The sequence below is a fragment of the Fusarium poae genome, chromosome 4, assembly GCF_019609905.1.
Source record: "Fusarium poae strain DAOMC 252244 chromosome 4, whole genome shotgun sequence".
Lineage (NCBI taxonomy): Eukaryota > Fungi > Ascomycota > Sordariomycetes > Hypocreales > Nectriaceae > Fusarium > Fusarium poae.
The window spans coordinates 1-21,069 of NC_058402.1; the positions used below are offsets into that span (position 1 = coordinate 1).

The following is a 21,069-nucleotide window of genomic DNA, read 5'->3' on the forward strand; positions in this document are numbered from 1 at the left end:
CCTAACCCTAACCCTAACCCTAACCCTAACCCTAACCCTAACCCTAACCCTAACCCTAACCCTAACCCTAACCCTAACCCTAACCCTAACCATCAGCGCTATCGCGCTGCACCTACCGTGCGCACCGCCTCCGGCGGACAGTGCTCCTTACCCCAACGTACCGCGCTGCCGCGCGACCTGCCGTTAGCGGACTTTCACGGGTTCGCCCACCCACCCCCAAAAACGCTCCTTTTAACCCTGCTACTGCTTTTGACCGAATCCAACGAAAAAGTACACTGTGTGACGGCGCACTGTCCTATACTGTATCGTTTTCTTACGTTCTTTTATCTTCCTATGTTATAACCCTCAGCGCTAGCGCGCTACACCTACCGTGCGCTGCCTCCGGCGGAATTACAACCTTACCTTGCCCTTCTTGATCCTCCTTTATATATCACTTAGCCTCCTCTCGATCCCTAATCCAGTCTTATCTTATCTCTCTAACTTAATACCACTAGCTGTTATTCTTTACCCTTAGTCTAATATAATTAGCGGTTATTCCCTACTTCTCTAATCTAATAATATCAGCGGTTAACCATTCTTTACCCCTAGTCCAGTAAAATTAGCCGTTATTTCTTACCTTTAATCTACTATAATTAGCGGTTTTTTCTTACTCTTACTATAACCCTTTTATTCTTTCTTTTCTTATTAACTCTATATCTCTCTTATCCTTCTATATTATTTCCTACTTCTCATTCTTTACTTCCCTTTATCTATTACTCTATTATAGCCCTAACCCTTCTACCTCTCTATAACCCTAACCCTTTAACCTTCCCTATAGCCCTAACCTTAAGCCCCTTATATCTTTAAATCTATCTTATGCCACTTTTACTTATATAAACCCTTATTTACTAAATCCCTTTTCTCCTATTTTCTCTTATCTTTTTTATATCATATCTTACTTTACTTGATCTTTCTTCTTTTCTAATTTACTATAGTAAATACAACCTTAATCTAGTACTTTATACCTTATCTATATATTTATTTTCTTACCTATAGTTACTCAATATACCTCTAATCTCTCAAGTATTCTTTACAATCTAATTACTTTGTAACCTATTTCTTATTCTATATATAAACTTATATCAGTTGATATATTAATTACCTATTCATTTCTTGTTTTTATATTTCACTTTCAATCTATTCCTTACATATATACCATGATATCTTTCCTATAATCCTTTTTATGCTAATATACTCTCTACTATAGCCGTTTTTCTTTCTTACTAATATACTGCACAATCTCATCCCACACTGCAAGCCCGTTCGTCATCGATAACCCATACATCGGCCTCATCCGCTTAATCCACTCGCGGTATACCTGCTCATCCATACAATCTACCCCAAACCTATCACGCACTAGCTCCCGAACCGTTTCACTAACCCTCACCATCATCACCACCGGTAATATCCTATTACGGTAGCTACACTTACCCTGCACTCGTCCCACGCTACACCAGTTATACGGCAGACCGCACTCCCAGCAGCACTCGTAGTCTGCAAACCGTAGTCTTGCCTGCCATCGATCAAAATCCTTCTGCTTTAGCAGCTTGCAGTCCTTCCGCTCATGCTCTATCCTCCCTTTATTTTCCTCCTTTGCCCCGTGTATGTGCCACTTAACAAAGCATACCGAGCATCCTACCTCCCGCACTCGATCTAGCCAGCTATACAGCCTCGTCATCCGCCGGCTCTCCTCCTGCACGCTCTCCTTCAGTCGGTTAACCACCAGAACCCTTCCTTCTTCCCTATCTTCTCCGCCATTCACCTTATCAGTTTCCCTTAAGCACCGATCACAGTATTCTGCCCGCATATCGCTACAACAAAGCTCAATCCCATCAAAAAATCGCCCAAGCACGAACCGCCGACAGCCCTCACCCTTTATAAACAATTCAACTGCCTCACGGTTCATGTGATCAATATCACTGCCGAACTCGTTTGCCCAGCCCGCCCTTCCATCTGTCACAATCACCGAGTCTACAACCTCACCTCTCTGTCGACCGCCTCTACCTGTCTGCTGAACAAAGTCGACTAGTCCAAACGGCGGTCCCGCATGAATTACACCAACGATGCCCCTGATGTCGACACCGGTCCCCAGTCCAGTCGTTGCCGCAATCCACCGCTGACCGTCCCGCCCATCGACCCAGTCTTGCACTGCACTAACTCGTGCTTCCCGCGTTAGCTTGCTGTGATACGCTTTGCAGCCAACCATCGCAGCTATTGCCTCACACTGCTTGATCGAGCGGCAGTATACCACTCCGCGTTGTGCTGTCTCCATTCGCTCCTCGATCGCCTTCATTGCAGCTACCACTCCGTCCTCTATTGCCGTCTTCCCCGGCCTTACCTGCTTCACTCGGTACCGAATATTCACCCTCATCGTCGGAGCTCGGATGATTGTTGCGTCCTGTGCCAGCATTCGCTCCCGGAACCAATCCTCCATCGACACCGGCAGCGTCGCAGTAAGCATCACCAGCGGGCACCCGAACCGGTGCAGCCCCGTTAGCAGCCCTAGCCGCTCTCGGTAGCTGACGTCCATGATAGCGGTGTGACACTCGTCAAAGAACACCCTTTCCAGCAACCCTCGACCCCGAATGCTCTCGACGTATGCGGTGAATCCTTCGCTCACGGCCACATCGGCACTGACCACTACCAACCGCGCGTCCCGCTGCCGTTCATCCCTCTCTTGATCGATATCGTTTCTCCATTCCATGCAATCGATGCCGAGCTCGCGTGCCCTTGAAACCAAGTCCTGCACAAGAGATACAAACGGGACAACCACAATACTGACCGGTCCTCCACCCGTGCCTCGTTCGTCTTCCATAAAAGCCGGCAGCATAAATAAAATGCTTTTGCCACCGCCTGTCGGCAGCACCACGATAAGCAACTCGCTCCGGATGCCGTCATTCTCTAGTCGCATAATCCGGTACATGCCATCGCGCTGCTGCGCCGTCTTCCATCCTGCGTCTTCGCCTAGCATACGCTTCAGCCCAGCATCTATCTCTGCATCCTCATAGCGGGGGGCCAAGTCGCCATCCAGCGGGAGTCTCGGTGAAGTTGCCTGCTGATAGCGGTTATGTGTTAGTTATAATAAGCTTATTCTTACGCCCTACCCTATAGCGCCACTCCCCCATCTTTTCTGTACCAGCACCAATTGTAATCTATCCCAATAATTCCGGCGTATTATGTATATACATAATAGCAGAGTAAATGCTACTATACGTACCTCTCGGTCTATAGCAAGCCTTTGCCTCTTTGCTGATCTGTCGACTACCGGCATAATATCGTCGTCATGAGCCCGGCGTTTCCTGTCACCGAAATCACCATCAGTTCGGGCCAGAAATTCATGCCACAGACGGCTGATCTCCCGGAAATTTGACAACATCTCCGGCTGCAACTGACTCGGAAATTGAAGATTGACGGCATAGTGATTCCGTGCGATTCGACTTCCGTGTGTCGCTTGGATGTCCCATACATACTCAACTTTCGGTCGTCGGTGTGCTTCTCCAGTTAACGGATCGGCCGCCTCGTCGTCGCTGTCCGCCACGGCGGCTTCCAGTTCAACTTGCTGAACAATTAATCCCTTGATTCGACGACCCATCTCAATAGCTACATGCCGGTAGCTTGAAACAGTTAGCTGAACCCCAATCTGTACACCTGTGACAAGCGCGAGCTGCTTGCTCAGCTTTGCCGTGTCCCAGATCCCCTTCTCGGCCGACTTCCATAGCCACGGGCTGATCGCTTCGGACGGGCCTCGAATGCCAGAGAGCCGATGCAGCACCTTCTCAAACGGCAGCAGCCATGCGACATATGCCACCATCATCAAGCTTGGGCCCTCAGGCAAGAAACGCGCTACCTTTCGGCCTTGCTTGCCATTCAATCCCTTGCTTTTGTCCCGGTCTGTGATGAGCACCACCTGCCCGTCAAAGACAAACACGTTCTTCGGCAGCTGATCGGTATCGCAGTGCTTCAGCGTTGACACCTCCGGACCTCGCCCGGGCTGCCCTCCCCATACATGCACAACCGGGAACATACTTGACCGGAACTGCCGCAGCCAGCCAAGATACTCATCCATCGCCCGTTTACGGCACTCGACCCGACTACCGCCGTTCCCTGCATCGACGATCTTCCACAGCGTCGTGCCCAACAGCCTCGTTAACTTCTCTGCACCCGGCTTGAGCCATGCATTCTTCCGGTTCGTCGCAAATGACCGCCCTGGGCCCTCAAACACCAAGCTATCGGCGATGTCCTGTAGCCGTATTGTTTCGCGGATCTGACTCCATTGTCCGTCCATAAGCTTGTCGAGCCAGCCCTCCGCTTCTCGCACGAATGCCTGTGCTGCCCGTTGAAAGCTGTTTACGGTGATCTTGTCGCCCAGATAGTTGAGCGTCATGCCATTACTGTCCCATAGCACCCGCGCTTGCCCACCTTCCTGATTACGGTAGCCCCTCCCGTACGTCATCCACTGGATAATAGCACTGAACGGTGTATACGAGCCGGTTGCGAGCCAGTCGCGATGACCCTTCTGGAACCGATCGATAGCCGCAAAGCTCGTGTCGCAATTCGAGTCGTCGGAGTCGTACGGGTCGTCCTCAAAGAAGTGCTCTAGCATCAGAATCCGCCCGCACCATAAGAAACCGGCGAGAAACCGGGTATGTGTGTGGGACGGTACCCACGTGCCATCCTCCTTGACACCCAGTACAGCCGTGAAGTGGAGCAGCGGGTTGTAGTACTGCTTCTTCCCAAGCTTCTGCTTAATCGACTTGATGCAGAAGTCGAAGACAGCCTCATCAAGTGCCTCCTTATCGGGGTCTTCTTCTTCTTCTTCTTCTTCTTCTCCCTCTCCTCTATCCCCTTCTCTGCTGCCCTTCGTGACCTGCTGCTGCCCCTGCCTCTTCTTCTTGTCGACAACAGTATCAAGTCGCTGGACGATGTCAGCCAGGGAATTCCACTGCTCTTCCGTAAATCGGATACCGTGCTCTGCCTTGGCCCCATCGCGCCCAAGCGCCTGAATCCGGACGCAATAGCACAAGTACCGCTGCCAGCACGCACTGTACCTGTCCATCGTATCTGACTGCTGCTTTCGGCCGAACGGGGTCGATACCGGCTTGGTCGGGTCAATGCTGCCGAGCCACTCGAGCGTTTCGTCCGGCACCCTATCCAGCCTCTCCATACAACGGCCAAGCTCGCGCCGGAAACTCTCGGTCAGCTCACGTAGCCTCTGGTTCGCTTCACGGCGCTCGCGGGGCCACATCCGCTGCTCGACTGCGGCAGAAGCCGGTGATAGCCCCGCCTGGTACAGCGTCGGTTTGTCCCTCTGCTGCAAGTGCGCCGACCATTTCATAAACTGCACCCATCTCGACTCGGTGTCGACTCCGCCTGGTGCCTCTACCTGACGTTGCCGTTCCGTCTCTGCCTTCTTTAGATCCTTCTCACATGCCCGGACGGTCTGCGGTAGTAGAGCATCCCCAGCAGTTACGCCATCGTCAGCGCGTTCAGTGGCCGGATCGCCATCGGCGTCGGTGGTTTCGGCGCCCCGCGCTGGGTTGACGATCCAGTACCTTGCATGCGGGGCTTTGCGCAGTGACTGAAGCATTACGTACTCCCGTCCGCGCTTACCTTCCACCTGCGTTCTGTGTCTGTTGCGGGTCTCGTGTGTAGAAAAGTTCGACTTGTTGCGGGTCAGAAAGCGACAGCCCCCGGCCCTACAGCTAAACCCCTTATATGTCCTCAGCCCGGGGATCGGCGCGCTTCCATCTGGTGGCAGTTGTATGTTCTCGTCTGCTGGATCCTGCAGTGTCCGGGGGCGCCACCCCGACGACGAGAACGATGCTGCGAATGCAATTACCGCCTGTAGCTGCTCTCCAACAGTTTTGTGGCAGTTGCGGTAGTGGTGCTCTACCTTATCGACCTCGGGTTTGATAGCTGCCTCGCAGATCAGACAAAGCAGGACATCAAGCTGCTCGCAAAGCTGAATTATCTGGTCCACTGTATTATTTTTCATGGTTGTACGTAGTGGTGAGTGAACGGTGCTGCCGCTGATATAAAACGCACAATTCAAATCTGGCTGCGTCTGGATGATGATACTGTTGTTATTTAGTATCATGATAATGCCTACTGATATAAATATATCTGGCTTAATGTAAATAGACTTGCTTTTGTTATTGCTACAGTGATATGTAAACTCTATTTTTAAATTACTAATTACGATTTACCTGTATGTAAAGAATTGATTGAACTCTTCCCTCCCCTCGTTGTTTTCTGGGCCTGTTATTGGTATTTGGTGTTAGTTCCCTGTCAACTTGGGGTTGGGGTTCGTCTGTTTTCGACCCAATCACCGTTGTTGTCCTGGGGGAACGTTGTCCTGAGGGAATGGCCCGTGCACGACCCGCAACCGCCATACAATCTCGCTAACCCCAAGTGTTTGTTCAGCCAGAACAACACCCGGACTAGAGACCAGGCTTTCTTGCCTCGGCTACCAAGGACAATGCTTTCTTATCCAGAAGCCGGTATGCTGTCTCGACGGATCCTGGGTCTTGACACTCCAGTTCTGTTTGAGTAGCAAGCGATGTCGCACGATACGTCATCATCGTGCGCCAAAGGAATACATCGATGCTTTCAATGTTCAATTCATTCTGGATCGTTGGCCGGCTGGTTGTGCGGAATGCACCAGAGAGCAATCTCAGACATTCGTTATGGAGCGTTGTGAGTTGTTTCATTTCATCTACACGAAGAGGAGCCGGAAGTGTAATGTGTCTCTCGCCAGGTGGTGTTAGATCGTAAACAAACCAAGCTGGACATGCATACACGATCTTGGGTCGAATATGAGAAAAGTACCATTTCTTCGCTTCCTGGAGTGTCAGTCCCCATGTGGACCCACAAACTCTGCGAAAGAATCGTAGACTGGCGTGAACACTCGCCTCAATCTTGGTGATGTGATGGGAAAATGTAAGCTGGGGATCCAGCATAACTCCGAGGACCCTGAGACTCTCTCGCTTCAGACAGTCTGGATTGTCTTTTAATCCATCAATGTCGGGCAATACATCGGGATCGCTATGGTCGCCGCGTTTCCGAAAGTGCATCACACTATATTTCTGTGGCGAGAACTCGAGACCAACACTATCTGCCCACTCCAGTACCACATCATGGAATGACTTCAAAGCGACACAATTCCTCTCGTGTGAGTCTGATACAGCAATGAGATATGTATCGTCCACATATGCGATACAATGGACTTTCACATTCTTGTCCCCAAATACTGAGTTGTACTGATTGACTCTCTCGAGGAGTGGGGCTGTAAAGAGCACGAAGAGGATTGGCGACAGTGGAGAACCTTGAGGGATGCCGATGTTGGCGAAGAATGGAGCAGAAAAACTTTCGGGAAGCTTGAGAACTGTCTGGCGATCGGAAAGAAACGAGTGTATAAGATGAAGGAACCATTCGGGTACGCCTACTTCACCGAGGCGCTCAAGAAGAATCCGTCGATCGACGCAGTTGTAGGCACCAGATATATCAAGACCTAGTAGTGTGGCCGCGTTTTTGACACCCTTGGCGGCGTTTCTCGTCGTCTTTCGAGACCAGGCGTCATGAATGATACCGACCGTCTCGTGCAAAGCCTGGACTGTCGATCTGCCAGGCGCGCCGTATTGTGTACGGGGAATGAGTTCGTTGTCGGTGGCAAAGGTCGTGAGACGTATGGACAGAACCTTCTCAAATACCTTTCCGGGAACTGACAGTAGCGAGACAGGGCGCCAGTCCTTGGCCGCATCGTAAGAAACCCTGCCCAACTTTGGTATCATGGACACAATCGCTTCCCTCCATTCCTTCGGGAAGTAACGGAGCTTGATACAGATGTTGATGAACTTGGTCAGGACGGGAACAACTAGGGCACAAGACTTCTTGAGAGCCTGGATGGGGATTTCGTCCGGGCCGGCGGCCCTTCGATTCGGCATCGCCATGATTACGGCTTTGACTTCCTGTTCGCTCACTTCGAGTATCATAGAACGCTGCAGCCGGTCGGGATTCTGATATGGGAATTCGAAAGGCTCTGGTCGCTCACTTGTCTGGGACCAGATCGTGTGTCTCACACATAGATGTTTCTGTTCTTCGGTGGTACACTTTTCGCCCGAACTGTCGCGTAGATCCTCCATACCCGGTCGAACCCTAGGCTTGCATTGCGCTTCCCCCATGCGGACTACTTGGTGAAGTCCTTTCTCAGTTGCAGCTGCCTCAATATATTCCCGGTAACTCTTAGTTTTTTCAGCACTGCTTTCAGGGACACAACTGCCAGTGACGACGCCATCGCCGTCAACGTTGTTCCCTACTAAGGGGACCATGGGATTCCGAGGTGGAGGTGGATGTGCCAGAGAAGAAAAAACAACTTGGTCAATAGTTTCCTTGTAAGCATTGTGAAATTCAGAGACAAAGAGGTCTATGTCGTCTGGAGATTCAACCGTCCTGGCCAGAAGTTGTTCGAACTTTGGCTTCAGTGAATCTCTGAAGGCGTCGTCATCGCAGGATTTCCAATGAAACCACATCTTGTCGTCTCTGATTGGCGTTATATTAATGACAGTTCTGACAGGTCTGTGGTCACTGAGTTGCCAGGGATAAAAAAGTCCCCATCCCACAACCTGATCCTCCAATTCCGGGCTGACGAAGCTGAGGTCAAGGCACGAAACTTTTGACTTGTCCTCTGTGCCATGAGGGACGATACCACGGGAAAATGTGACAGTGCCAGGTTCCGTCAAAAGACTCATCTTGGCTATTTGCATCATCTCACGGTGTAGTGCTATGCCGGTTGGAGATGTATTGGTTTCATTGTACAAGTCACCACTCCACGCCGGGTGATGAGCGTTAAAGTCTCCAACAACGATGTCGCGTCCCGAGGCAGTTGAAAGTGGATACCAACGCTAAGCAGCGGGTGTCATCGATTGTGCTGCGCTAGTGCGTCAAGGTTGTCGAATTGCTGCAGATCAATTGTCTCGTTGACCCACTTTATCTGCACCTCTGGTCAGAAACCTGCTCAAAACTTGCTCAAATCTGCCAATCATTCATTGTCTTGGACTTTTTAATTCAATTGATCTGCAGCAAGGATGATTGCATCAACACACTTTAGTTGATGCAGCGACATGGTAATGCACCTTGCTTGAACATCGACTGCACGTCAACTGCACACACTTATATTTCATTTCAATGACTGCTGTGGTAAAAACATCATTCAGAAAAAGCAAAACCAGATTCCACCATGGCACATAAAACCCATCACTAGCAACCAATTTGTAATCTCGTCCGCCTTTTGAGAATGAACATGACATGAATCCCAACATCTTTCAAACAACAAACAAAATCATCGAATGGAATACAAAAAACTACATTGCCTTCACAGCCACTTTGTGTATCTGAACCCAAATACAGTTAGTGGGCTGACACATTCAGGTGTTCTCATTGCAACTTGGATTTCTTCGCGATGGGGCCGTCCTTGGTGTATGCTTATCATGATTGTATACGATCTTGATGCAACTACCATCGGCGTGACTTCGCTCCATAGAGAGCAGATCATGGCAGCCCGGGTTCTCAATTACGTCTATGTTGGCATGGAACTTGGTGTTGTTCCAACATTCCAATCCGAAATTGGTATGTTGAATCCGTACGGATCACAATTGCACAACAAAGAAAGTCCCGGCTCAGGCTCGCGTGTTAATTACAAGATGGTACCAATTTAGCTTGGCAGTTGGTGATTTAGTCATCAACGTTATCTGCTTTGGGACAAGTTCTATCCTCGACAATCGCGCCTGGCCGATTCTCATCGGAGGGTTCTACATTGCCTCCAATCATCATTGCGTGCATTTGGTTCGTTCCAGAATCACCTCATTGGTTTCTTCGACAAAACGAGTGGAAAATGCGCGTAAAAGTCTGGTCGCAACTCGTCAAGGTGTTTTCACGAACAATTATGAAGTTAATGCCGAGTTCCAGGAGCTTCAGGTATCCTGCAAGTAGGATACAAAGCAGAGCCACGTTATTGAGCTCTCTCGAGGGCTCAATATCAAGCAAACTCTTATTTCCATAATGGTCAACTTCTCTCAACAGCCCAGCGGTCAGGCTTTTATATCTCAATATGGTGCGGTCTATGTCAAGGCTCTTGGCACTATCAATCCACCCGGATCCAGCTTGATCACTGCCGCTATCAACACAATCACAATCATTTGCATTCTTCTTTGGGCTAATATTGTTGGGCGGCGGTATGTATACTGACCTTTACTTCCAGATGGAGCGAACGGATCTTAGAGTTCTTTGGATTGCATCCTTGTAGCGTGTTTACTGCCATGATCACAATGGGAGGACTTAGCATTTAGTCTCCTATTGATGATGATGCGAGAAAGACTGATGTGATAGCCATGATGGCTGTTTTCGCATGCAGGTTGTTAATTGATTGGGCACCGCTCGTTTATGTGGTTACGACTGAAGTCTCTGCTCTCTGCATTCAAGATGTGACGTTTCTTCTTAGCTTCACAACTAGCTTTGTCATGAAGTTCATCCCTAACAGCGATTTACTACGTCTCATGCTACTGACATTCTGAATTCACCGTCAACTTCAGCATTCCGTACCTTACCTTCGACCGGTGCGATGGTCTCAATAGGAAACTCGGTTTCATCTTTAGAGGGATAAGGGCTACAGCCACCGTCTTCGTCTATCTCTGCGTACCAGAATGCAAGGGTAAATTGTAGAACAAGTAGACTTTCTGTCCAACCAAGGTATCCCTATAAGAGACTTGGACAAGGTGGATGCTCCTGAGTTGGCGCGCTCGGTGCAGAGAGAGGATGACCTGCCAGAGGTGCATTCTGATCATGGTAAGGGCGCTACTGTAGACGTTGGAGTTGGAACGTTAAAGTCGGACGTGTAAAACGAAGCATGTGAACAAATTGTAACTATCTAATATTCAGACGTATTGATATAATTCTTCATTTGTAGAACGAACTGATGGAAAGGGCATCCAAATCCTAAAATTTTAAATACCATACCAGATGAATTAATCGAATCTTTATCAATAACTGAAAACCCAAATGACGCAAATGGGTCAAGGAAAGCCCCGTGGGTTCTTGGTTGTCTTTCAAAATGGGGATGTACAAAGTGTGGCGCGCAGAAGAATATCCCGGGCGTAGTAACTCAAGATTCCGGTGACACAGTGTCTCATTCAAACTCGGGTCCTAAGCTCTGTCAGCTGGATCTTCTTCTTTCTCATCTTGCGGAGCAAAAGAATTCTTAGAGCGACGATGCAGTTTTTCTTCTAGCCGCAGCGCTCCAGAAGACAGACTTGTATGTAGACGTCAGTAATAAATTAGATATCAATACTGTATACTTACAGTAAGCTGGGTGATATGTCTCGGACCCAATCTTGACAAGAGAGTTTTTACGTCAGCGACCTGTGAGTTTATTAGCTTGTAACTGCTGATAAATAGAGACTCTAACTCACAAAAGAGGCAATCAAATCGGCCCCAGGTCGGCTTTGCGATATAACGAGTAAAATGTTAGTGAGCTTTGCCTAAGTACTGGCAGAGAAGTTTCTCCGCTTAAAAGAAGCAAACCGGCCAAACCATCAATCATCTTGACCAATTGATACATGACCACAGAACATTTGCTGGCTCCAAGATGTCTCTTTATCTTCATGTGTCGACATCTATATCACATGTCTATGGATCGTAAAGCGGTCTGAAAGACTGATGTTGACAATAATCTTGTATTCTTGATGCTTAAAGGCATCGTCATGTCAATTGGCCGGGTAAATCTGTTGCCCGATCCGTAGTTGACCCGGATTAGCCGGCTCAGTGAGAGCTATGCCCGTACGGCACGGCTTCTGACCTAGTGAAAATACAGGTTATACACCATAAGACAATTGATCTCGACCCAAGGCGTGATCTGTTCTCAATTCTCTTGGTATTTGAACGATTGCCTCTGGTTATACCGCTTCTATAACACCTGGTCTCAAAAATCGATGAAGATTACAACAAGAACTCAATAGAACGGTATGGAGTGTTGTGTATATATGTGTTTTATTTGACTAACACGTTGACATGAGTCCATTGTCATTCAGTTGCAGCTCTCTAGGCAAGGACTTCTCGGATTATGCAAGTTTGAAACTTAGCGAGAGTGACTGTCTATGGCTGCTGTGAGGAGTGTGTCCACTGAGAATGAAGTGTCGAGTGTATGTTGGAAGTATTGATAAGTGTCTCGCAGAACCATCTCATATATTACCTATGGGAATGCCATACAACCGGAGCAGATTTGCCAACGGATTTAGATCAGTACCCTTGTCATTTTTTGTTCCCAAGACAGGCGCCCCGGACTCTAACCCAAGTTGGAAGTCATGTTGGCTGCCTGGGAGTCCGATGTGCGTTCTTTGTGTTGGGCGAAGGGTCAAATCTTCAATGATCCCGGAGAGGATCTTGTCAATTACATATCTGGACCACATTATTTGACGAAGACATTCTTGTCTGACAGGGTCAGTAGATGCACGTTCTTGATTTAGCTGTTTTGTGAACGCGACCCTGGAGGCAATAAAAAGTAACATACAAACATCCCCAGTAAATTGCATCGAAAAATGAAACCTGACAACAAGTAGTAAAGCTTGAAGTCTGTGTACTGATACATTGCCCATGTTTTTGACCATCACGTGCTGAACACGCTTCATCCACGTATTCGCTGTTGTATTATCTCGTCCTTGGACAGGTGTAAGTCGCATTGCTGAAGCACGAATGGCTCTGGACAGTATGGTATCGAGTTTCCCTTGACTCCAGTTGGAGGGGCTCGATGGAGAAAGATTCAATTTGCGATGTTGATGTTGTTAAATTTTATATCGGTGTATATTGTTTAGTCATGATCCGAGTTTCTGGTTAAATATCCTCTCTGTACCACGTCAACCAGGGTCCAAATTGCGGGGGTGAGATCCGTGAGATGTGGAGAACGACATCAGCGGCCAATGAGAAGCCAGTTCAGTCATGTGATAGTTTTGAGATCACGACCAACAACAATCTGAACTTATGACTATTAATTAGACAAAATTCAAAATGTCTCACTCTTGTTCACTTACACTAGAGGCTCTGCCATTAATGTTTACCCAACTACATTTTGTTTATGACCTATCGATTGAGACATGACTCTCTAGGCTACACAACCTCTCCTAACTCTGTCATTACAACTCCAGACGTCGATGCATTTGCTGCACAGTGAGGTCCTTTGACAAACTATTTCACCCGGGCGCCTGTGTGCTCCTAGTTACGATGTAGCATGTTCACAACAACATCCCCTCATGTCAGCAGCCACAGAAGTCTTGAAAGCCCCATCACGACATAAAAACCCAACACCTTTCGCAGTTCGAAAGAATCAGGGTATCACGTGGCTTTTCCTGCACCAAGAGGAGACACCTTTGCATCGACTGTAACCGAATTGAGTCACAATGATTGAGGGTTTCTTGAGATACCAGAATTTATACCCAAGCTTGTTGGCGAGTGACGGGAGATCGATGAGAGTATCTGGGGGATCTTAATTTACCAGGGGCCAAGATATGCGGATAATACCATGGACTACGATGAAGCCATCGTGCGATCAACTTTGCCGTGGTTGGACTGCCCACCTTAAGATCAGGCTTGGGTTTTATCAATACCGCTCATCTTTCCTCACTGCCCATTCTAGGTTATAGAGCTCTATCTTTTCATGTACGATCGTTCAGAGATTTCTAACATTGAGGCAATGTCCAAGAAGACGACTAGGCATGAGCCGCGATACATGAAGACATTTCATGGACACTACGGGACGCATTGTGCGACAGAAGACAATTGGAGGGAGATAAAGGCGGCATACTATGGCATGATCTCAAGACTTGACAATCAGTTTGGACGGGAGCTCAAAAAGGTGGATGATCTTGGCATTTCGAAAGATACAGTCACATGATGATATCTCGGTGAGCAAGTATGTATCGAAAATGGGTCTTCAGATATTTTTGAGACACTGGTTTATGAGCCTCTTGTTATTGGCGGTGCAGGTTTAACTGAGCGGAAGACGTTCAATGCAATGACAGAAATGGTTGATCTGGTGCCGACTCTACTGACAATTCCTGCAATCGGGCAGAAATTCACCCACAATGGTTTGTCGTGAGTTCCTAAACCGTACAAGCAGTATTCTTTCTCTGAAGGCGGATTTCCCACTTCTGAGGAGTCTACTCTTCAACAAGCACTCTACCGATACGATCTGAAGGTGGGTCTCCAACACCAAGATACAACATGGGTGGGAAAGGCTATCTTGCCACGTGATGGGATCCGGACCTTCGTATACCGACTTTGCGAACCAACGGAATTGTACCATAGATCTAATGACCACCATCAGTTGCATAGTCTCGCGGATGATACAGAATATAAGACCTTGGCGGACAAGTATGAGAATGCTACATTAGAGTGGCCGTTAGAAGGGGCTGATGTAATGCCTTGGACGAAAAACCCAAGGTTTCAAAGACTACCAGTTATCACACTTGTTTCTATTTCGCACGTCGTCGCATCATGGTTGGAAATAACAAAAGTGGAATGCGGTCGCTTTTGGGAAATGAAAGGACAATGGTCTTTTTCCTAGTGTAAGATGATACCTTCTAGCGTATCTGATAGTCATTGAGAATTGAACTTCTCACAGATATATGTGCTTCTATTCCTTCAACTTTGGCTATGACGTTGCCAACTTTGAATCTGCCCAATACATACAATTGTTCAGTCGGCAAGTTGGTGCCTGCGACGACAAAACAGGAAATTGTGCTTTTCAGCCGTAGCTTCGTGCTGACATTACTTCGGTTTCTTCTTTTCGGAAAGACTTTGGAGAGTGTGAATAGCAGTGTTATTGTCGAGCAATGGGTCAGAAAGGTTGCCATAATGGGTTTTATCATGGCCTCTTTCTTGTAAATTCTCTTTACATTCTCTATCGTTTTATTGCCTTTGCCATGGCAGGTACTGCCATCATAGTCATCCCCATCTACCAAGGTGAAACGGCTCGCAAGGCCCTTCGTGGCCTTATGATCCCAACCCTACAACCCATTGTTGTCATAGAATCTCTTGTAACGTCTCTCGTTCCATGGGCCCAGCTTCGATGCAGTGTAACTCAGGTTATGTCATTTCTGTGGCGTCATCATTCTTTGCTCCTATCGTCCTTCTGGTTTTCTGGGTTTAGGTACCAGAGAGTGCTCGATGGTATCTACTCGGCAACCAGAATCACGTAAGCTGTCAGACAAACTTCCCGCGTTGGGCTTCTATCCAAGGATCGAGGAGCAAAAGCCACCAGAGATCTTGGTCATATTCGAATGAACACGTCGGAACAGAACATTTATTTCAAGATACAGGATATCCAGCCCCGTTCAACTGGTCACAATGTAATTGGTCTAAACTATTCGATACTAAAAACATATCTCGCATTACAGTTGCCCACCTGGCCATGTTTGGACAGCAAATCAACGGTCAGGCTTTTGCCTCACAATACTCGTTTAACTTCTGCTTCTTCCAGGGATTCGGGCACAGAAGTTTTCTGTTTCTCGTACTCAACTCGCTTTTTGGACTTGTATGTCTGCTTATTACACGGTACACCATCGACATGGTGGGTAGAAGAGTACTTCTGCCGACCAGAGGCACTGGTATGGCAATCTTTCTCTTTATTGTGGGCTGTGTCGGACACTTGCCAATTCGAACGAGCGACATAGGAACAGCCACGTAAGATTCCGATCATGAACATTGTCTCTTTCCGGTGTTGGCTTTACAGATTTGTCTCAGGCCGTTCCTTTTCTGCTCTTCTCAACAAGCCTATGCAGCGCTTGGGGCAGAGGTTGGATTTATTTACAACTGCATTTGTGTAGCTATGGTTATTCTTTCTCACGTTTTTATTCCCGAACTTAAGGGCCAAAGTTCAGAAGATGTGGATCAGCTCTTTGCAAGTGGACAGCCATTGTGTAAGCTTCAAACCACCAAAAATCAACTTATCTTATTGGTCGTACATTATCCGTATTGAGTAGTGTAGTCTGGGCGGCTAACTCAATAACATATGGAATTGGTTAGTGACGGAATTCTAAAACCCTAGCTTTTCTGGGGTACAGCCTCGAAAGCTTGCACTTTTGCTAATGGCCCTGCCGTACAGCCCACTCCGAGTGGGTATTGGTCTAGCCGATCTTCCACAATGTAACATTGAATCCAGCTCTCATTGGTTTTTATCACAATCTAATCAGCGATAAGCGCTTAGATATGAAACCCCTGGTCTTGAACTGTGAGTGACGAATAGGAAGAGTATACTCCAATGCCATGTAAACTTTATTGTATTAGCGAGAGAGCTAACCACACTTAGGGGCGCCCTGTCAGGAAGTAAGTTTCACGACATTTTACAGTAGTAGTATTTAGCTCATAGCTGAGCAGAATAAGTAGCGTAAACATCCTATCATATTCTTCTCGTTCATATTACCACAGTGACTGATTACTTTGAAGCGCAAAACCCCATTATATTACGCATATGGACTGCCAGCAGAGTTTGCCCTGCAAGGGAGCACCCTATCCAACCAAACCTCGTCGACACTACCCTCGTTCCAGATCTGGTTGTCTTGTTTGTCGTGCAAAACGGAAAAAGTGTAACGAGGCAAAACCTGTTTGTGGCAATTGCTCTCGTACTGCCCAGACTTGTGTTTGGCCCGGCGAGGATGAACATAAGAAGGAACAAGTACAAAGTTGCTCTGATAATAGTTCGGATGTAAATTCTGACATCAAGACTGGATCGCCACTCAATCTCAACACGGTATGTTACTGACACTGACATATTATGCCTACTCTGACTCAACTGACCACTCGGATATAGCCAGACTCCTCGCAAACACAAATTCTGGAAAGGTTTTTCTTTGACTGGTCGACTCACGCCGATATCCCATCGGGACATACTGTATCTTGGTATAGCAGCCTTCCCCAGATTTACTTCAACTCCAGACCAGATAGCCTTCTACACAAATCGGTCAATGCCTTAGCTAGTGCCAGCTACGGGCAGAGATTCAACTCTAATCAAACTCTGAGGGATGCAGCCAAGCTATATGGAGAGGCAATACGTATGCTAAAAGACACTATGCTTGGCATGTTTGATTCCTCTCAATACTGCGAAGTCATGAGCTCTATTATGTTGCTTGGCATATATGAGGTAAGCGGCATTAAATTGATTGGCTATATGCGACTGTGAAAGTTATTTGCTGAATCACATCAGGGTTTGGTAGATCAATCCGTCGCGCTCGAAGGTTCTTGGGTGTCACACATCAGTGGAGGCTGTACTTTATTGAACTTACGAGGGCAAGACAAGATCATAGAGTGTCCAGCAGAGTATGAGGTGTCCATACTTATTTTCATGCAAATGGTACGTCCACCCCCCAGTATGTGCAGTATCTACACAATGAAACTCATATCATTATAGATTCACATTGGCCTTGTGACTGGCCAAGGACTTTCTATATCTTGGGCGTCGGTAAAAGAGCTATGCCTGCCAAGGCTACCTTACTTTTACGCACATACACAGCTGATCTACCAATCTGCACGACTTTGCATGGAATGGAGAACAGCTTTGTTGACTTACGAAACGGATCAAGATATCACACAACTATCTGCTATCACATCTCAGGCCTTGACCTTGGACAAGGAGCTTGAGGAGTGGGCTACGAGTGTACCTCCTTCTTCAACCTATGCGGTGGAATCAATGACCGACACCGAAGTTGAATGGTTGCAACCTTTACTCAATACATCGTGGAGGCCTCACAATTCACACACGTACTCATCGCTCACGAACCAGATACTCTGGAGATTCTATTGGATGGTTCGAACCATCCTCAACCAGGCACTTTTGTTCACCAATGGCATATTTGAACAAAGCAAAGTGGGACCTAAACCGATTCTCTGCCAGGCCGAGATAGAATCTCGTCTCTTATCGTTCACTGATCGCTTGTGTGAATCTTGTCTCTCGACTTTCATAAACATCGTCAAGCAAGGTCCGCAATATTGCAGAGCGGAAGGTATTCCAAGTGTGTTAGGTTACCTCACTCTACAGGTTTTTCCCACTCTCGCCTTATGTCTTGAGCAAGTCAATCTCGCTGGTGTCGATCTTTCGGGTCGAAAGGAATGGGTAGCCAGCATGAGACATTTTCTTCGGGTCAATCTTGGCATTGCAAAAGGTCCAACAGTAATACCCATATCTCCCAATAGCAATATTCCAGTTCAGATTTGGGGAAACTTATAGGAGGTTACCTCTAGTTAGGCTAAAATCATTAAATTCTCTTTTCTAGAATTCTAGTAAATAGCTTGAGAAGTTTTACTATTTTAAACATTTTATTCTATTCCTTTTGACTCAACAACTCCAGAAGCTCCCTCATGATTATCATATACAGACTCTTATTCCATCGACGTACGCTAGAACAGTAAACTAACGCAAAGATATTGACAACACTTTGTGAATTGAATTGACTTCAAAAGATTTATATTTACTGGGAATCTGGGTGTCTTCTCTCGTCGTCGATGTCAAGCGATGATTCGTTGTTTAACTTTAACCTCGCATCGCGTCTCGTCGCGTCGCGTTGCACTTCTTTCGGACCAAGTGAAAAAAAGTGATTGGTTATTCCGGCGTCACTAACGCGACAGAAAAAATTACCCTGTACGTCCTAGCGGGATGGACATATCTAATCCCGCTCCGGTGGTCAGTTCCGCTTTTTCTTATTTGTTATCATCACGTGCCACCGAGTCTCGCCTCAGGTACGTACTTGATACGAACGGGTCATTGTTTGGCCCCGTGCTTGACCGTGTACCCAAGACAGCAAGACACGAAACATCATATGATACTCAGTAGAGGTCAAGACTTGGGTATATCTTCAATGAACAGCAAATCAGTCGCAAATTGCTTGGCGCTTGACCTGTTTTCTCTCATATCGTTGGATGTTGGAGGTGAGGCTGTATTGTGGATGTCCTTATGGCATGTCATTTGTTGAGAGGAAGGTTAACGAAGCCCACGATTCAATTGAATGACTACGCAGATGTTTTGAAATGAACAGTATCAACCAAGATCTTCCTACCAAGTATTCATTGTTGTTGCGCGTCATCTAAAGCCATGATTTCTTGATCGTGCCATCCAAGCCGTAGGGTAGGTCACGGGAATGTCGAGTTTGCAAAACAAGTCAGGATCTTCATCTCCACCTTGGCGAGAGACATGGGCAGACCACAATTTTCAGCGACATAACCTGACCAGCTAAAATGAACTCAATGAAGCGTGATCTATGATGCTGTGGTTTTACCGATTGAATTGTCGCAGAATGTCATTGGCTAGCGACAACCCAGACAATGGAATGTTGACCCGGATTCCCAAAACAGACGGAGTTTTTCATCTCCGGATCTTGAAACAACTTTGTCATAAACATGAAAGTGGTCCCTTTTAGCCGAGATCAACTCAATGCCGGAGGATGAAAGCCCGTTCCATTCATTTGGGCTTCAAGTCTACTCAAAATGGCAACCCAGCGATGGCTTCCCCGCATTATCGAGCCACATGGCATTAATGCCGACGAGTCCATATCCTTCTCGGCTGTTATTATCTGTCCACAAGTTGGAAATACCCGTTGAAAAACTGGGGTGCAGTGGCAGTGGCAGTTCGATGAATTAAGGGGGTGGAGAGACAGGGATCATCGAGTTTAGCCTGAACGGTTGTCCTGTCAAAAGTTCTTCCGATAGGTCAAATCATACAGTGACAATATCCACTTCACCACTGAAAGATCCAGCTTGATGCGACATCTAACCAGGGTTGACATCTTTTGCGGAGATCAATTAGCATTATAAAAGCCCAGCTTGGCAAAACAATGTTCCTTGGCAACCATCCATCCACTCTTTGTGTATCCCAATATTCTTGTATATATTTACTCGAAAATGAAGTCTTTCCTCATCACCGCTCTCAGCAGCCTCCTGCTCGTCGGCAATGTCGCTGCCGCTGCCGTTGAAGATCCCATTGAGATCTTCAACCGCCAGGCTGCTGGACAAGTCATTCGCCAATGCTCCAAGCCCGGTGTTCTCGCCCTCGCCTACGATGACGGTCCTGGCCAGTACACTAACCAGCTGATCGACATCCTCGACCAGGCCGGTGCGAAGGGTACATTCTTCTGGACCGGCAAGCTGTACGGCTGTGTCTACAACAACCAAGCCGCCGTCAAGAAGGCCTACAACTCTGGCCACCAGATCGCCAGTCACACATGGACCCACCCCCAGAACTTCGGCAGTCTGAGCACCGATCAGCTGAAGCAGGAGATGCAGAAGTTCGAGCAGGCCATGGTCAACATCATCGGCAAGAAGCCCGCCTACATGCGCCCTCCTTACCTCGCCACTGGTGGCAACGTCCTTCCTACCATGCAGCAGCTCGGCTACAAGGTCATCACCAACGACGTCGACTCTGGTGACTGGAACGGGCAGTCTGCTCAACAGAGCCAGCAGAAGTTCCAGCAGGCTGGCGCTGGTGGTAATGGTCACATCCCTCTCATGCACGAGACTTATGCCAGCACTGTCAACACTTTGACTCCCTGGTTGATCAACTGGGCACGACAAAACAACCTCAAGATTGTAACTGTTGGTAAGTAACAGTATTGTGACTCGGGTTATGATTCAATGCTAATATGTTTGTAGCCGAGTGTCTTGGAAACGCTGCTGGTGCTTATCAGTCTGGAACTTTCCAAGGTAACGGCCAGAACTACTGCTAAGTATCGTGATTTTAAGACTGGAGGATGAATGGGGATTTTATTCTTATGTATATAAATATTCTTGACTCTCACCTGAAGCATGAGTCTTCACAATGTACTTAAGATTTTGAACTACAAGTTGGCCATCTGAATGGAACGAAACCCATTATGTGACATGATCGAAGTTGATCAAACAATAACTTACTCACAACTGCAATGAATGTGTAACCACCTCTGACTTCACGTGCGATACATTGGCATCTTGCGAGACAATCTTTTATGAAGCATCATGCTTGAC

At 47.4% G+C, this 21,069-nt stretch overlaps 4 protein-coding genes across 4 annotated transcripts; all 4 read left to right on the forward strand.

The window, feature by feature from the left end:
* Positions 1-9,524: 9,524 nt before the first annotated feature.
* On the forward strand, positions 9,525-10,026 carry FPOAC1_010135 (uncharacterized protein; the record flags this gene model as incomplete). The annotated part of the gene is made up of 2 exons (XM_044854530.1): positions 9,525-9,663; positions 9,761-10,026. The coding sequence occupies 2 exons, from the start codon at positions 9,525-9,527 to the stop codon at positions 10,024-10,026; spliced, it is 405 nt and encodes a 134-aa protein (XP_044701843.1).
* A 69-nt stretch (positions 10,027-10,095) lies between these two features.
* Positions 10,096-10,382, forward strand: FPOAC1_010136 (uncharacterized protein; the record flags this gene model as incomplete). Its single annotated transcript, XM_044854531.1, has 2 exons — positions 10,096-10,268; positions 10,295-10,382. 2 exons carry the CDS (start codon positions 10,096-10,098, stop codon positions 10,380-10,382), a joined length of 261 nt encoding a protein of 86 aa, XP_044701844.1.
* A 4,623-nt stretch (positions 10,383-15,005) lies between these two features.
* Positions 15,006-18,304, forward strand: FPOAC1_010137 (uncharacterized protein; the record flags this gene model as incomplete). Its single annotated transcript, XM_044854532.1, has 5 exons — positions 15,006-15,119; positions 16,805-16,831; positions 16,892-17,221; positions 17,285-17,431; positions 17,489-18,304. 5 exons carry the CDS (start codon positions 15,006-15,008, stop codon positions 18,302-18,304), a joined length of 1,434 nt encoding a protein of 477 aa, XP_044701845.1.
* A 1,667-nt stretch (positions 18,305-19,971) lies between these two features.
* Positions 19,972-20,792, forward strand: FPOAC1_010138 (uncharacterized protein; the record flags this gene model as incomplete). Its single annotated transcript, XM_044854533.1, has 2 exons — positions 19,972-20,665; positions 20,719-20,792. 2 exons carry the CDS (start codon positions 19,972-19,974, stop codon positions 20,790-20,792), a joined length of 768 nt encoding a protein of 255 aa, XP_044701846.1.
* Positions 20,793-21,069: the final 277 nt, after the last annotated feature.